The sequence below is a fragment of the Capricornis sumatraensis genome, chromosome 2 (genome assembly GCF_032405125.1).
Source record: "Capricornis sumatraensis isolate serow.1 chromosome 2, serow.2, whole genome shotgun sequence".
Taxonomy (NCBI): Eukaryota; Metazoa; Chordata; class Mammalia; order Artiodactyla; family Bovidae; genus Capricornis; species Capricornis sumatraensis.
In genome coordinates, this window is record NC_091070.1 from 182622402 (window position 1) to 182641513 (window position 19112).

Here is a 19112-nt window from a genome sequence, read left to right on the forward strand (position 1 = left end):
CCCTCAGAATATATTTGAGGACCTTTATGGAGAAAAGGAAAATAACGAAGTTAAATTTGAAGTTAAGAACGGAAAATAATCGAAAGTAATCAAGATAGGGAAAAAAGCAGAATTGGAGCAGAATGATACTCTTAAAAGTTACGTATCACTTGCTTGAGACTGAACAAATCACTATGGAAGAAATTTAAAGAATAATTAATGGATACATCTCTCCATGTATTTTATATGAGCAAAGCATCTAATTTCAGTTGTTCTTCAGAATAAGACTTTCTCTTTGGGGAAAATGAGAAAACTGAATTTTACAGTGAGACTTTTCTAGGCATATTGGAAAATACCTCAAAAATCCTGAATTTGGGGCATGTGGCTTTCTCAAGAGAAAAATGGATATTCATTGTGAATATACCATAAGAATCTGCTCTGAGAAAAGGCAGTCTGGCAAAAAATGTCAAAACTTGAACAACTTTCTCTTCTGCAAAACCAACTGGATCATAGTTTCTTTTAAACACAGAGTACTGCTGCTGCTGCTGCTAAGTCGCTTTAGTCGTGTCCGACTCTGTGACCCCATAGACAGCAGCCCACCAGGCTCCCCCGTCCCTGGGATTCTCCAGGCAGGAACACTGGAGTGGGTTGTCATCTCCTTCTCCAATGCATGAAAGTGAAAAGTGAAAGTGAAGTCGCTCAGTCGTGTCCGACTCTTTGCGACCCCATGGACCACAGCCTACCAGGCTCCTCTGTCCATGGGATTTTCCAGGCAAGAGTACTGGAGTGGGGTGCCATTGCAGACACTTTAAAAATACTAGTTGCTAAAAAAAGATGTTGCTGAATTTTTACTCTGCTGAAACAAAAAGAGATTCATTCAAGGAAGACCGAGATTTCGTATTTCTGAAGTTGTACAACAGTGGAATTTGGCCATAATATAGGATCTGATCAAATTTTGTAAGGATGTCATGAAACAGGCATCAGTCACTGGATATCTGGATGCAGTACCCATCAACATCTGCATAGTTTGCAGTGGTCATTATAAGATGAAGGGTTTGACCCAGTTTAGTCCAGCCAGAGGCAAATCTTTGAAGAAAGGAATAGTGTTTTATAAAATATGATGGTACCCACTGATGATACTTTCACTTACCAACTTGAAATAAGGGGCAGCAATAACTTGGAAACCTTTTAACATAAATGTATTCTGTAGACAGGCATAAAAGACTATTGGTTTTCAAAAACAATAAATTAGTGAAGGGACATAGAGATAATATTAAAACAAACAATAATGCTGTCTTAGGACAGCAAAGTATAGTTGAAACCATCTTTTGAAAATATAGAAAATGCTGTCACTGTCAATAAAAATTCAGCTTCCAGCACATGAGATTAAATATAAATATTGCCATTTTGTCTAGGATGAAGACAGTGGCAACCATTCTTCTCTCAAAAGCTGTCAGCAAGTTGTTTATCTCCAAAGATTATGATGTCTTGTCCACTGAGTCAGAAGATGTAGAAATGGAGAACACACTTCCTGAATTTCTCAAAATGTAGCAGTTGGATAACAGTTTAAAAGCCATTCCATGAATTTGCTTACCATCGAGATGAGGAAAAGAATTAATTTCACCTAGCGAGAAGTATAATGAGGAGGAGAGGAAAGGAAATTAAAAATGACGAGAGTGATAGAATGTCCACTCCTCCAATTGGTCCTGCAGTGCAGGCAAGTTTAGGCATGTGAAAGATACCTTGATACTTGGGGAACTGATCCTCAGTCCAAAAACTCCAAGGCTGTTGAACAGGTTGCTTAGCTGCTGGATAACTGTTTTAACTTAGGAGAAAGATTCACTAATAGCTTCATTGGGTATGCTTACATGCCGCAACTCTTGGGGGTGTCATTCACTTCTCGCTCTTTCTGAACAGAGCTCTTTGGAGTCATTCGGGATGGCAACACTGCAGGACTCAGCCCTTCCCACACAACTCCCTGGGGGTAGACAGGGAACAGCATCAGTTCCTTAAAGAATGGTAAGACAGTGTGAAGAGGCTCTGCCACTCCAATCCTCCCAGGAAAGGGATGCAAGCAAAAGAGCCCCTAGGACTCCTTCTCATAGCAAAGGAGCTTAATTGCCTCAGCTATGTATTTCTGAGATACTTAGTGGGCTTAGGAATAATGTAGGGGAAGCTGGAGGTTCCCAGCCTTGAGTAGGAGTCACTGAAGTCTTCCTGCTCCTTCAGGCTTTTGGAGCTTAATTGGAGGAGCCAGAATTCCTTTATGATAGTCTCTCCCATATGGAGGTAGTCTGTCTCATATGGAGGGAGTGTCTCTCATATGGAGGCTATAGTGGTAAGCAGCTGGGATCTCAGACAGACAACTTCTAATTTAAAATGCGTAATAATGAAGGAAATTTTTAGGGAAAAAAATATCACTTGGAGTTCCACTATGTTCACATAATTTTTAGCTTTAGCATATCGCCTTCTTTCCATTCTTTGTTCACATGCTGCTGCTGCTAAGTCGCTTCAGTCGTGTCCGACTCTGTGCGACCCCATAGACGGCAGCCCACCAGGCTCCCCCATCCTTGGGATTCTCCAGGCAAGAACACTGGAGTGGGTTGCCATTTCCTTCTCCAGTGCATGAAAGTGAAAAGTGAAAGTGAAGTCGCTCAGTTGTGTCCGACTCTTAGTGACCCCATGGACTGCAGCTTACCAGGCTCCTCCGTCCATGGGATTTTCCAGGCAACAGTACTGGAGTGGGTTGCCATTGCCTTCTCTGTTCACATACTTATATGCATATTTTACTTAGTTGGAAAATCCTGTTCATATTCATTGTGTATGGACATTTAGTGTCACATTTGTCTTATTTTTATAGCACACACACATGTTAATGGATAACACTGATGTCATTTTGAAAAGCATTTAAATAGAATTTCTAGTTTCTCTCATAAAATTGACAGGACAGATTTGTGCTCTCTGAAATAGTAGTCACTAGCCAGCCACACATGGCTAATGAGCTTTTAAAATGTGACTGTTCTGAAATGCGATATGCTATGAATATAAAGTATACACTGAGTTTTGAAAAAAAGTATAAAATATCTCATGGATAATATTGATTACATGTTGAAATAGTAATACTTTGGTGGGGGGGATGGGCGGGCCAGGGGCGGAGCGCTGCGCCTCGCGGGGCGGTGGGAAAGGGGCAGAGAGGACAGCTCTGACTCGGGCGGGCCGAGGGACGGTGGCAGAACCTGCGGGCTATTTGGGAGGCTCACCCTCTGGGAGGAAGGGAAGCAGAGACCGCCGCTGCTGACGATCGAGGAGACGCCTGGAGGCCGAGGGTCAGGCGCTGCTACTCCTCCAGCAGCGGACACCACAGAGATCGCACAGCCGGCGGGCGCACCGGCCACCAACGGCGACCCTTCACGCAGGTGGCAGTGTAGAAACCAAGACAGGAGCTTCCAGAAGTACTTTAAGAAAAATAAGAGTGAACCTCAGTACACAAACACAGGGATCTGAAAAACCACAGTTCAAGAGGGATTTGTTTAGCCCCTGCCAGTGAGGTGTAAGACAAAGTCAGATGCTGTTCTTGAAGAGAATAATATCAAATTGGACATTTACCAGTAGAAAGCAACTTGGGACCTCTGACTTGAAAAGTATAAAGTGAAGACTGAAAGATTGTTTGCTGGAAAGATCCCGTGGGTTTGGAGTGGCTTGACAACAGCTCTCAGACACTTAGGAACACATAAATTTGCACTGTGTGGGACTTAGATTCATTATCTGACTCTGTAAACTGGGAAGTAACTAATCATTGCTCAATTTGGCCAAGAAGAATGGGGTCTAATCTTATAAGAAAGGAAAGGAGCAAAGATAAGATTTTATGCCTTTCTGGAATATAGCATTCTCAATATAGAGACATCAGGTGCTTTAAAGATGTGCCCAGGAAGAGCACTGCTTTGAAAATACTGTATTTTATTTTTGAGGTATAACATGGGACTTCCCAGGTGGCATTAGTCGTAAAGAATCCGCCTGCCAATGCAGGAGACACAAGGGATGCGGGTTTGATCCAGGGTCAGGAAGATTCCCTGGAGTAGGGAAGATTTCCTGGAGTAGGAAATGGCAGCCTACTCCAGTATTCTTGCCTGGAAGATTCTATGGGCAGAGGAGCCTGGCAGGCTACAGTCCATGGGGCCCCAAAGAGTCACACAACTGAGCGACTGAGTACATACATACAATAAAGTGTGTACAGTGCATTAATCTGAAGTGTATTGCTCTATGAACTTTTATATGTGTCTATGCTCATGGGACTACCACCCAGGTCAAGAATACAACTTTTCCAGTACCCCAAAAGAGTTCCTCCTCTTTCCCCTCCTGGTCAGTTTTTATCCTATTTCTAATCTGAAGATAACTACATTATGATTTTGTTTCCACACTGTAGTATTTTTTAAACTCCATCCATTCCTTTTGTTGGTTGTTAAGCTCCATGTAAATAGAGTCATATAGAAGGGACTTGTGTATGTCTGTCTTCTATCACATAACATAATGTCTTTGTGGGGGCTACCCCATTAGCTCAGTGGTAAAAAAAACCACCTGCAATGCAGGAGATTCAGGAGATGCAGATTTGACCCGTGGGTTGGGAAGATCCCCTGGAGGAGGGCATGGCAACCCACTCCAGTATTCTTTCCTGGAGAATCCCATGGACAGAGGAGCCTGGCGGGCTACAGTCCAGAGGGTCACAAAGAATCGGACATGACTGAGCGACTGAGCACACACGCACAGTGTCTGTGGTTTTTCCGTGTTGCTGTGTTAGTTCATTCTAATCAGTTGTATGGATATATACCACAAGTTGTTTATCCATTCTCCTGTTGGATCTTTGAATTGTTTCTACTGTGTGACTAATATGAATAAAGCAGATGTGAATATTCTTTAAAAAAAAAAGAAATGGTAATACTTTGGATATATTGAGTTAAATATATTATGAAAATTATTATTAAATTATTAAAATTAAGTTCACCCAATTCTTTTTACTTTCAATGTGGCTATTAGAAAATTTTTTATTATATATATAGCTTGCATTATATTTCTGTTAAACTGCACTGGTACAGATTATCATACACAAACTGTGAGATTAAAATATGAAAAGAAACTAAAGTTGCAGCCATAAGGAAATAGGTAAATCATCTTTGGTATATTTACTAGGTCCAATATTGTACAGCTTTTAAAAGTATAGACACATGAATGTGGCCAAACATACCTTTTGTTGTCTTCAAATTTAAAAGAGTGCCTTGGCGTATTTGTCACATTGGAATATATTAAGCTAAAAAACTTATTTTTTAATTTAAAAAAAATTACTGGGTAACACTGATTCATAGGCTTCAATTCAGTTCAGTCACTCAGTCGTGTCCGACTCTTTTTGATCCCATGAATCGCAGCACACCAGGCCTCCCTGTCCATCACCAACTCCCAGAGTTCACTCAAACTCATATGTCCATTGAGTCGGTGATGCCATCCAGCCATCTCATCCTCTGTCATCCCCTTCTCCTCCTGCCCCCAATCCCTCCCAGCATCAGGGTCTTTTCCAATGACTCAACTTTTCGCATGAGGTGGCCAGAGTATTGGAGTTTCAGCTTTAGCATCAGTCCTTCCAGTGAACACCCAGGACTGATCTCCTTTAGAATGGACTGGTTGGATCTTGCAGTCCAAGGGGCTCTCAAGAGTCTTCTCCAATACCACAGTTCAAAAGCATCAATTTTTCAGTGCTTAGCTTTCTTCACAGTTCAACTCTCACATCCATACATGACTACTGCAAAAACCATAGCCTTGACTAGATGGACCTTTGTTGGCAAAGGAATGTCTCTGCTTTTGAATATGCTAATCTAGGTTGGTAATAACTTTCCTTCCAAGGAGTAAATGTCTTTTAATTTCATGGCTGCAGTCACCATCTGCAGTGATTTTGGAGCCCCCCAAAATTAACTCAGCTACTGTTTCCACTGTTTCACCATCTATTTGCCATGAAGTGATGGGACCAGATGCCATGATCTTAGTTTTCTGGATGTTGAGCTTTAATCCAACTTTTTCACTCTCGTCTTTCACTTTCAACAAGAGGCTGTCTAGTTCCTCTTCACTTTCTGCCTAGTAAATAAGGTGATGGTGGTGTGTTTGTTCTTTCAAAGTGGTATGAAGGAGAAAGGACAAGCCAACTATATATCTCTTCTTTCCCATTGCTCAGTGGTGATGAGAAAGTGAAATGCCAAAGAATAGGATGGTTGGTGAAATATATTGTTTGTAAAGGAGTGAAAGCCGAAAGAGGAGCATTTACATCTTTTACCACTTCAAAAAATGCAAAGAAAATGATAAAAATTGAATATAAAAATTTTTTTAAAGAATTAAAGCTTTGAAAATGACTTGCCGTGTTCAACTGCTTGATTTTACTGAATGTTTTTTTTTTCATTCACAGATTCATGATGTTGCTATCTAAAGTTGAAAAATCGTCAGAAGAATTCATGGAAATAATGCAAAATTTAAGTAGTATACAGGTTTGCTTTTTTTGGCATATAATTTTTCATACTTCTGTTACCCCATTAGAAAAAGAATAGGAGAATCCAACCCTGGAAAGAGTTTACAGAAGATATATTCATTTCTTACGTGAACATTAATTAACCATAATATTTTAGTAATACCTGACTTCACATTGAAAAGTAAATTTATCATTATGTTTTGTCTTTGTAGTTAATAGGTTGGTTTTATTCAGATATTTTAGGGCTTTAGTTAACCTACCAGAAAAAGTTAAATTTCATTATCACAGAGTTTAAGTTTTTCAGAGAAAGGAAGCAGTGTACTGTATTTTCACTAGAGTTGTCAGTAGTATTATATTTATAGAGAACTTAACTCATTTAAAATGCCTTTCTTTTAGGCTTTGAAGGGCAGTAAAGAGCTTGAAAATCTCATTGGTATCCCCCATACATCATGTGTCTTTAAAAGAGAAATGCAGAAAACAAAAGAACTAAGTAAGAGAAATTTTTGAGTTTTTTTTTGTCCCCGCACTCCTAATTTATGAGTTTTTAATGAGTTTCTCTCTATTGCTTATTTGTAAACTTAGATCTTTTGCTAGGATGTATTGTTTCAGGGATTCTTCTTGAATGTGAGGGAAAGAGTGTTCCTTGGTAACTCGTATTAGGCTTATTTTATGTAGTTCTCATTCTTTACATAATATATAAGGTATTGCATTTTGTACTATTGCCTGGAAAATCCCATGCACAAAGGAGTCTGGTAGGCTACAGTCCATGGGGTCACAAAGAGTCAGACACAATTGAGCGGCTTCACTTTCACTTTCACTTATAAAAATATGTATTTTTTTTGAAGTTGTTTCTTCCAAATTGAGAAATGATTAATACCCATATTAATTTTTTTTTCCTTTAGTGACTAATGTAATAAAACAAAAACTATTTAAAAAGAAGAATTCAGGACTTCCCAACAAAGGTAAAGAGTTCTTAGTTTATTGTATAAAGAGATCCTTTCATCTCATTTTACCATTTCAACCAATTGTCATGAGCCCTTTTCTAGTTATTCTTTTAAAAGACCACCAATCTCATTTGAAAAACATTATACTGCATTTAGCAGAAGACCATGTCTAGTAAAATTTTTAGGTTAATAGTTACAGTTATTTCTTCTGTTAAAAGTTCTTTTTGAAAATACAGACAGATGGGGCAGTAATGCATTATATATGGCAGATTTTAATGGTGATATGGAAAGATACACAAAACATAAAAAGTTACTTTGTAGGCAGTGTTCTGAGATTTTTAATAACATTTGCCCTACTGTGAACTCTTACACCTCTGAGCATTTCACACTATGGGAAACTAAATTAGGAGACTTTAAGTTCCCATAACACATGCACATTCACACCTTAGTAAGCAAAATAATCACAGACTATAAAATATTAAAGCCACTAGACCAACTTGAGAGATCATTTTAACATTACTGACATGAATGCCATTTGGCAATCTCTGCAAACGGAGGGAGGTAGACCTTGAAGTGGGTAGCCATGTCTTAGTCTAACATTTTTGAGTACCAGTGACTTCCCTTTGTTGAGGACTAATAATTACTATGTTCTCAACACTAGGATCAGCAGATGTATACCACCCTGCAGGATAGCTGTTATTGTCATTATAGATAAGGAACAAAGACACAATAAAATGTTGAGTAGTTTGCCAAGAGATACTGCTGCCTAAGTGTCAGAGCAGGGATTCCAACTGAAAACCAGTCTCACGTCAAAAAGTGTGGTCTTTGTATTTTTCTGTGTTGTGTCTTCCTAAAACAAATGAAAGCATCCAGTCATCCCAGCTCTCAGGTTCAAACATAAGACATAACTCAACCAATTTAGTCTGTGTTTAGGATCTTTAACAAAGTTAGCGATGAGTTTGTAGGAGGAAAGCTGGGATTCCCTGCTGGTCAGTTCCAGAGGCCAACTGGGTCGTGGCAGGGTAGCAGTCATGGAAAAACTCCTCCAAAACTCATGTGGGAAGATATCTGAACAGGCTTCCTGGGCCCTTCGGTTGGACAGCTACCTCCCATTAGGATCCATAGAATTTAGGTGCATATAAGCAGCTCTTTCCTAGAAAAGGATTGTCATTTCTCTCCAGTGCAATGTATCTTGATTATAATGTGTAACTAGCTTTCAATGATTTTAATCTCTACTGACTTGACAAGTTTTAGAGGATCATAATGGGAAATTGGAATATTTATTATTTCTCAACTAGAGAAAATCTTTCTTTTATGTATTCAATAGCAATGGTGTAATTTTTTTTTAATCTGTTAATTTCCTAGAGCTAATTAGAATTGGGCTTTACATTAGGCTTTTGCCAACAGTTTTGAAGAATGAGGAAGGGAAAATTATAGAACAAATAGATGAACTATCACGGCTAATAATTAATGGGAAAAAATTTCTCCAGAGTATTAGTTTCCTTCTGTAAATGTGTATTAAGACATTAAAGTTATTTTCACATGTTAAAACAGTCACCTCCTTTCAGTTATCCAATACATAGGGATTCTTTGTATGTTTCTGCATGAATCAGCCTTAAATCTATTTTCTAGTAGTTTAGGCATTAAAACTGACTTGCTCATTACCAGGTTTTCCCTGAGAGCTGAGTGTTTCTTCATGCATAGAGGAGATTGTATCACTAAATCATGTTTTAAAGGTTCTGATAAGCATTGGTTATTTGTTGTGGTTTAAATGTAGACTGAGCTAACTAAGCTAATATACATTAAATATATAATATTTATGTAATATAAACTATATGGTAATATATATTATATATATGAGAATATAGAAGTCATTTTCCATTCTGTTTCTTGGCAAGAGCTACACTGACTCTTTATACTTACTGAGGTATTCAAATCTTCATTAGTTTTTAATCTTATTTTTTATATTAATATTGCCTGGAAAATAGATTGAAGCTTTTTTTTCTAATTTGAATTTGAGGTAAAATTCAAAAGCATTTTACAGAATGCTTTTCCCTATATTTTTCCTCCAGTTCCTAATGTATATATATATTTTTAATTTTGGTGGTTTTTTTTTTTTTTTTTTTTTTGGTTAAAGATGATGCACGCCAACACATGCACATTATATGTAAATTTCTTTGCCAAGTTAACTTTCACCCCCTTCTATTCATACATTCATTTTAACAGGACCTTGTTAGTTTTTTTGACAGTCCAAACTAATATGCTTTACATATTCCTTATTTGGGGATGTAGCCATCAGCTTTTTACAGAAATTTCTCCTTTACTTTTCTTTTACTATGCTATTACCTAGAATTATTTAAATTTTAAAATGTTCTGAGAATCTCCATAATATTAGAAATTATATAGTTAGAAATTACATAATATAAAAATCAGCTAATATGTTTTTAATATGTTTTAGATTTGTTATATTAGGTAATTAATGAAAATGAGAGTAAACACATTATTTATTTCACTATCAGAAGAATGTCCTTCAGATTTTTTTCTTTCAGATTCTTGTCAAATTTTCCTAGAATAGTTAAAATAGACAATACCAGGAGAATTCCAGCATTTATTTTGTCATTGTGCCTTTGAATTAATCCTTTAGTTCTATTTATTTTTTTCATTTTACTGCTAATTTGTTTAGCAGCAGTTGTAGTTTTTATTATACTCAGAGAAGTATAATTGTAAAGATAAGACTCTAGTGTTTTAAATAGACATCTGAGACACATTCTAAGGCTTTGTATAACCTATTCCGTGGAAATTTAAAACATCCACATTAACATTAAAAGGTACAATGAGATTTTCATAATTTTCAAAACTGGACCTTGCAAATTAGGGAATGACTTGATAAAGCGTGTGAATAAAGAAGACCTCCTTACGGAATAAAGATTTCTTGAACAAAAGAAGGCTTCTTTCTTTTTTCAGTTACTTAGGAAGTAAGCCTGTCTTCACCCCTTAATAATATTGGCTTTATGGACTATTAGAAAAATAATAAAATGAAAGGTTTTTTTCTGTTATATTTGGATGTGAATTTTCAAAATTATTTTTAATTTGTTATGCTGAAGATTTAAAACATATGACCATTCAGTGGGTTGATACAGAAGGACTGTCACATTATCATCACATGAGAAGGCATGAAATTTATTTACTTTACATAGTCAACCTCTGCATAAAACAACTTGTTACAAATATTCCTGAGACAATAGGTGGCATTATATGGTACTGAGTATTTTCATTTTTTCTGGAGATACTAAAAAATACCATCATTGTTTGTCTATGACTAGTACTTCCAGTAAACAAAATGTTTTTTAAAAGAATGTAAGCAAATTGTAGAGCATTTGCCAAGATATGAAATCTAGACACTTAGCTTCAGTCCAAAACATATTTTATCTGTTTTGAGAATAATTGTGTAGGTTGAAATATGCATATTTTAAAAGAAATGTAACCATCTGAACTTTATATTGTTCAAAAAAGTTGATTGTTTCAGCTGTCTGTAACACTAAATATTTTAAAATTTCTAGCTCTGGCCTTAAAAAGAAAAAAATGTAACTATAAATGTTCTGATTTTCTTTAACTAAATTACTGTCTTCTTGCATTGTAAAATTCATTTTGGTTATAGGATTTTTGAGGTTTTCAAATTCTTGATCCGAAGGACAAATTTTAAACTCCTTCTTATTTAAGACTATACAAATAGTTTGATATTGCCTTTTCATTCTAACCACCCACTGAAGTATTTTTTAACTTAAAAATATGTTGTTCTTTCCCCCGCTCAGTCTTGAAAAAGTATTCATCATATCAGCTAAATACTTTTACTCCTAGAAAACTGCTTCCATTTTATTTTTTTCTGTTATAGCTTAACATGAAGCAGTGTCTTTTTTCAGACAAATACTCCAGTATTAAAAACACAGGTTTGAAGTTTAGACATGAATTTTAGAAGAAACAACAAAAATTCCACTATGCTTTTAACATTCTTAGTTTATTTAGAGCTAAAAAGTAGAGATGTTAATTTTGGTAACACAAATACACATTAATGTACAACTGTAGTCCTCAGCTGTTTATACGAATTCAGTTATCACTTCTCCTGTATGTGGGTCATGCCTTTTCCTCTTATTACTGTTAATGCTTGTGCTTTACACTGTTCATCACTGTTTGGGGCTATATTTCAACTGCCTACTTGAGATGTGTCTAGGATTTAGGGAAACACAAACTGGTTTATTATTTTCCAAAGCTTTTTAAATAATTTCTCCTATGATTTAATTTTTTATACATTACTAAAAGTATGGTGCTTTTATCTTTTAAATAATCAGTTAAACTTTTACACCATAGATTTTAACTCACTTAATAGCAATTATGTGTTTAAGAGGTGTAAATAACTTGCTATCAGATGTTACAAATATCCAGGTGCTCTGTATGTGCTGATGACAACAAAATTGAAACGGAAGACTGTAATAATTCTGACTGGTTTTCTCTGCAGAAGATATTGATTATTTGTGTGTGGTGAGAGATTTGGAAAATTCAATTAAAGGAGTTGTGCAAAGGTTTCATAAATTTTCCTTCTACAGCGTGTACACAGACATTGTTGCGTATTAAATCAATGCAGCACTTCACAATATATTTTCTTTGAAACATAAAAATAAATAACATTTAAACAGTTCTGCTTACTACAGAAACAAATTTTATTTTCTGTGAAGCATTTAGTCATGTGCTATCACTGACTCATACACATTTGCCAGCTGTAACAAATTTTATAGACATTTTCTCCAGAGACATATCTCACATACTATGAATTTTTAAATGAGCAAATGGTGAAGAAGGGATGTCAGCAATATAAAAATTGATCAGTTAAAAGATAAAAGCATAAGTAAAGAGATTTGTATGGTAGTCTTAATAGGTTTTATTAAATAAAAATACTGTAAAAAGACAGTAATGAACAGACCGAAGACTAACTGTTCTTGAGGTGGAGAAAAATTATTCTGGCACATTTAGTAGAAATTGGCTTTATGTCACCTGACAGATGAACATTTTTTTTCCACTTTAACTCTTAGAGTAGTTAGAAAAGCTCCTCAAAGTGTTAGATAAATTCTCTAAGTGGTTTATGTATTTTAAACACCTCTACATAATCATAAAGCAGATATTTATAGTGTTATATAATTAATTATATAGTTAAAAGCAGGACTTTGGCAATCAGTAAATAGTAGATGGTTTTTTTCCTCTTCCTCAGACTTCACATAGGAAGAAGGGGTCTTTTTCCTTCACACTCTTTATTCCATATGGTTTAGTCCTCTGGAATCTCTCTTTCAGGACTCCAGGCTTCCCTGTGACCTCCCTTTCTACCTGGACTGCACTTTCTTCCTTCTCTGTCTAGCAAACTCTTGATCATTCCTTAAGGTCAGCCTTCAACATCACATTCTTTGAAACTCTCCCCAGATAACCTAGGTAAAAAATAAATTGCTTCATCTTCTAGTTTTCTACAGCATTTGTCTGAATGTTTATAAATGTACCATGTTGTAGTGTATTGTAATTGTCTGGTTACACGGCTCTCTCTGGACTTCTCTCCTTGGCAAACAGACAAAGTCTTATCTCTATACTGTAGTATTGAACCTGGATGGAAGGTCCACAATACATGTTCAGTGAATGAACAAAAATGAATGGCCACTCTAAGAATTTTTTTAAAGGAATTATCTAGATATTTTCAAATAGATATAAATGGCTATTTCCTTACATGCCTCGTTTATTTAATATTTATTGAATGCCTACTAGGAGCCAGGCACTGTTCTAGCATTGTGGATACACTACTTAATGAGACAGACATAGTCCTGCTCTCAGGATTATAGAATCTAGTATAAAAGATGAATAATTACAATAAAACATAACCACACATTATAATAATGAGTTTCTTGGTAGTTTTCATCCTCAATTTTTAAATGTACATTCTGAAATAGAATCAGGCAAATCTGTAGGATGTTAAAATAAGAATTTATAGCCCCAAAGCTTTTATTTATAATGTAAAATAAAACTTTATGTTTAGGCTCTTTATTTTAATTTCATTTTGATTAAGCATTTATTCTGCATCATATACTATGACAACTTACTTCACACTGTTTTCTGGAAATAATCTTTTTTCTTTCATATAGAATTATATGATCTTGACAGCTGTGAATTCCTTAAAACCATTTTAAACTTAGGTAGTTTCACCTTTATAATTAAGGTTACCCTTGTTATGTTTCACTGTTTTTCTTTCAGTTCAAAACATTTTAATTGTATTATCAAATTTGGTATTGTCTGTAAAGAAAATAGGGACATGAGCTTTGATGCATTAATTAAAATTATATTTAATCTATTCTTATAAATAATAGGAAAATAATCTGACAAGATCTATGAGTTAGAGGCCAATTGAAAGAGAACACTACTGAGCTTGCCAGGCTAGCTTTCAAAGAGGGCATATTTTTAGTGAGTATAAAGAAGGCCCTTAATTGAGTAAAAATAGCTAACTTAACAGTGACAGGTAGGTTATAGTTTCTGTAGGGCACATCAGACCAAACAAGATATAACAAGTTAGTGGATTTGGAAATGTGCTGAGTTGATTAAGTGAATAATTGCATATTAATTAGTGTGCTAATTGATTGCCCACTACACAGTAGTAGTCAGTGAATGTCCGGTTTCATAATTGGTCAAAGGTTTTAGATGCTATTACATATACAGTATATATACAAATACACAATCATTCACTGTAAGGTTAAGTGTTTTATAAAATTTCTGACCCACAGAAATCCATCAAACTATTGGATGGTGATCATAAATACACATTTCATACATATATATTCACAGTTATACATTTGGCAGATGAATATACACATTTAATATAGGACAGTCTCATTAATGAATGATATTGGGGAATGTTAAGAATACTGAGAATAGCTTTGTGTTCATGGATTCTAGTAAAGATCATCATATGTTAGGGGTGTTTTTCTGAGTCTTTAATTTGAGTAGTACTTTCAGAAGACTTGAAAGAATTAAGGTTAACCTACAGAGAAATAACAGTTGAATGCATTTGACTACCTTGTAGATATTTCCCTGGATTTTTTAAATTCTTATTTATTTATGTATGCTGCACCGGGTCTTCGTTGCTGCGCCCAGGTTTTCTCTAGTTGCAGCGAGGGGGGCCTGCTCTCTAGTTGTGCCGTGTGGGCTTCTCACTGTGGTTGGAAGACGGGCTCTAGGTACACAGGCTCAGTAGTCGTGATGCATGGGCTTAGTTGCCCCACAGCATGTGGGATCTTTCTGGACCAGGGAATGAGCCCGTGTCCCCTGCATTGGCTTGTGGATTCTTAACCATTGGCCCACCAGGAAAGTCCTCCCTAGGTTCTTTTGATATTGTTTTCTCTCATCTTGGACTCTTTCTTCATGACCTCATCCATTCCTTGACTTTTGTTCTCACCTTTGTGTATATGGTTTCCAAATCTATTTGTCACCTTCTTCCTGAGCTAGAAATAATCTCAGCTGCTATACATTATTCCCCAAATATACTGACTTCACCCTCCCCCCTCCAATATTGCCCCTCATTGTACCTTTTTAGGGATTACATTCATCCGGTGATAGAGCTGAAAACTACAATTCTGTCTGTCTTTTTGTCCCCACATCCAAACTGATACCAAGTTGTATCACTTCCCAGAACATTACTTCTCCTTTCCATGTACACTACACTGGTTTATTCCTTCATTAGCTCTCATCCAGATTACTTGCATCTTCATTGCAACCTGCCTCTGTGCTCTTTGTTCTTGTTTCCCTACAGCCTGTCCTGCTACTGAACGAATTATGATTTCAAAAGTATCACTCTACCATATTTGTCGTAAAATCCAAATTTATACCATTGTTTAGAACTCTGCCTGATCTGACCACAACTTATCTTTCTAATTTGTGTGTCTCAGTTACTCCAGATTATTTGCCATTCATTCCTGAATACATTCCTTAGAACATCCCTTTCTCATTTCCTTACTTTTGTTCTTGTCTCCTCTACTTGACATACCTTTTCCCCCCATCATCAAAATTTTACTAATCTTTCAAAACCTGCTTATGAGTTTCCTTACACTAGGCTTCCGTAGATCCTTCTCTTCCGTGTTCTTTTATGGATTTGTCACAGCTGCCCAACTGGTATAACCAAGAGAGGATATTAAACTTCCTGACCTTGTCCTATGCCCTAGAAACCTCTGATAGTCGTGATACCCCTAACACCACTGTGTGACCAAATTCCCGATACACATCAGCTTCTGCCCTATTACACCTCAGTAATTATTCCTCCTGACCAATTTTGTTCAGTGAGCATAAGCACCCCATATTAATTCACTCTGAAAGCCTTTAAAAAGTGAAGCCTTTATAAAAACAATGTTAGAATAAGGGAGGAGAAGGCAATGGCAACCCACCCCAGTACTCTTGCCTGGAAAATCCCATCGACGGAGGAGCCTGGAAGGCTGCAGTCCATGGGGTTGCTGAGGGTCGGACACGACTGAGTGACTTCACTTTCACTTTTCACTTTCACGCATTGGAGAAGGAAATGGCAACCCACTCCAGTGTTCTTGCCTGGAGAATCCCAGGGACAGGGGAGCTTGGTGGGCTGCCGTCTATGGGGTTGCACAGAGTTGGACACAACTGAAGCGACTTAGCAGCAGCAGAATAAGGGAGACAGCAACCCATAGGCCATAGACAGTATGAAGACCAGCAAAGTGTTAGTTTTTCAGTCATGTCTGATTCTTTGCAACCCAATGAACTGTAGCCCTCCAGGCCCCTCTGTCCATGGTATTCTCTGGACAAGAATACTGGAGTGGGTAGCCATTCCCTTCTCCAGGGGATCTTCCTGATCCAGATCGAACCCAGCCTCCTGCATTTGCAGGCAGATTCTTTACCATCTGAGCCACCAGGGAAGCCTCCGAGAAAGCATGATTTTGACTAATGTTAACTAGGAATACTGCAGGGGATGCTGAGTTAAATCTTCTAGAAACAATGTAAATCACTTGGTTAGCAAAAGTGTGAGGCTTAGTATAAACAAAGCCCTTTGCATACTGCCTATCTAGTATTCAAACTGAGGATGTAAGTTACCAAATAAAGCAAGCAGGTGATAACAAGTTCAGATTCTTCTTTCCAGGATTCTGGCCCATAGCAAGTATAAAAAAGGATTATGAATCCATTGAGGATCAAGGTATCAACTTGATTAGTGGAGGACTTAATAACCTCCAATATGGCAGGCCCTCTGGTAGAAGCTTGGAGTACTAATGTGGACTAAGGCAGAAGTGGAAACTTCTCTCTCCCATAGATGGAAGAAATGCTGCTGGACAGAAGTGCTCAGTCATGTCTGACTCTTTGTGACCCCATGGACTGTAGCCCACCAGGTTCCCTCTGTTCATGGGATTTTTCAAGCAAAAATACTGGAGTGGGTCGCCATTTCCTCCTCCAGGGGATCTTCCAGACCCAGGGATCAAACCTGCCTCTCCTGCATTGCAGACAAATTCTTTACTGCTGAACCACCAGGGAAGCCCTCCCTCTCTTCCATATTGAATCCAAATCTTAAAGCCTAGGTGCTCTCCTGACCTGAGGAGAGAGCTGCATCTTTTAAGTAGATCCACGTCCCTGTGCCCCTGTAACAGTAAAGACTGCAGACCTGCCTTGTGTGCTTGGTTGCAGAAAAGAGAGTGAACGGGCTGCTCTCCTTACAACGTGAAATTAAGAAGAGCAAAGGCCCACTGGATTTGAGAGTAGACAGACAGTGAAAGGGAAACTAAATAGCGGGGCACAAGAGTGCTGTGTGAGAATACTGACTGCATATGACTTGTAAAACGTGGTCTGGTATTCCGGACGTCAGTCAGTCAAATTTGTCACTTTTGCGTGGGCTACTGGAAGCAGAAGAGTTGACACGTTTCTTCCTCTTCAGACCGAGGAGTGTAAAAATTCTTCCCTACTCTTAAGTAACAAATGAAGAGTAAGCAGTATGGAAATACATGAAATACAGATGGAGTGATTAGGTCATTGTTTAAGGGTTCATGATTTTTAAAATCAGTTGTAGTTATTCCACTCTGCATAATCTCTAACAGGGCCCTCCAGGCCCTCGTAATGGAAGCTTTGTATTTTAGTAGGAAGCTGGAATTTGAAAATGGGTAATTTTGATGGGCTGTGTAAACATTCTGGGCAGAGAGAACACTGAACAGAAAAGGCAGAGCAGAGCGACTGAACAGTAGGTTCCAGACACATCATTGACAGTTATGATCACCAGGCTAGTAAGTTCAGACTTTATTCTTTAGGCAGAAATGAACCCATGAAGATTATTAAAGAAGTAACAATCTAAAATATGTTTTAGAAAGAATAAAATATAATTGCTGTGTGAAAAATGAATTCTGTCAAAATATTGCTCGTGAACTGCATCATGGTATCTAAATTTCTTTTCATTTGTGTTCTGAGATCTTCATCTCTATAACCAGTATGGCCATCTAGAGATAACAGACATACTGCTGCTCCCTGCTCCTGTGCTATGATATGTATCACACTGATCAAAGTGTTGATTTTTTTCTGGACCCTGAATCTGGCCTCAGAATCTTTCTCGACACAGCTGTCTTGGCAACCATGATCAACTGATGACGCTTCTTTGCAGGGCCTGGCGTCGTAACAGAGAATGGGATTTGGGTTAGATGTCCAGCACTGGTACTACCTACTTAGCTGTGTGGCCTTAAACAAGGCACTTAGTTTCCCAAAACCTTAATTGTAAAATGGGACTGGTGATATTTTCCTTGTGGATTATATACAAGAAATTAGCTTGAAGAATTCCCTGGAAGTCCAGTGGTTAAGAGTCGGTGCTTTCACTGCCGGGGCCTAGGTTCAGTCCCTGTCAGGGAACTAAGATCCTGCAGGCCATGCAGTGTGGCCAAAAATTTAAAAATTAAATAAAATAATTAGCTTAATTACTACCTTTCCCATTCACTGTTGTTTAGTCACTAAGTTGTGTCTGACTCTTTTGTGACCCCATGGACTTTGCACCAGACTCCTCTGTCCATGGGATTTTCCAGGCAAGAATATTGGAGTGGGTTGCCATTTCCTTCTCCAGATCTTCCCAGCCCAGGGATTGAACCTGCAACTTCTGCATTGCAGGTGGATTCTTCACTACTGAGCCACCAGGGAGGCCCACCTTTCCCATAGTAATTATTTAATAAATGGCAGTCTTCCTTTCTTCCACAATATTAGCTTTAGTTCTGGTAACTGTATCAATAACCTTTAAGAATATTAGGGGAGCACTGGAATGCTTAAAATCTTCTGTAGGTATTCTGACCAGACTTAAATGAGTTGGCAGACTATCTTCTTGTCGGACAGGAAGAATATATGTGGACCATCATGCTGCTACTGCTGCTCAGTCACTTCAGTCGTGTCTGACTCTGTGTGACCCCATAAACGGAAGCCCACCAGGCTCCCCTGTCCCTGGGATTCTCCCGCAAGAACACTGGAGTGGGTTAGAGGCTCACCATATATTACTTATTCATAGCTGCCAGTATAAACAAGGAAGGGATATTTCAGGAAGTAAGGGGTCCACATGCCCTATAGGGATACATGCCATCTGTTGCCATTGGGTGTTTTTTCCAAAGGCTTCATCTCACAAGGATCTTAAAACCAGA

General features: G+C 37.6%; 1 protein-coding gene across 1 annotated transcript in view; it reads left to right on the forward strand.

Annotated features, from left to right (window-relative positions):
- ITGB3BP (integrin subunit beta 3 binding protein) overlaps positions 1-19112 on the forward strand; it is an 89007-nt gene that overhangs the window by 68789 nt on the left and 1106 nt on the right. Inside the window, exons 5-7 of the mRNA XM_068964298.1 lie at positions 6422-6500; positions 6878-6971; positions 7384-7443. Coding sequence (XP_068820399.1) covers positions 6422-6500; positions 6878-6971; positions 7384-7443 — 233 coding nt within the window. The remainder of the gene's footprint in view (positions 1-6421; positions 6501-6877; positions 6972-7383; positions 7444-19112) is intronic.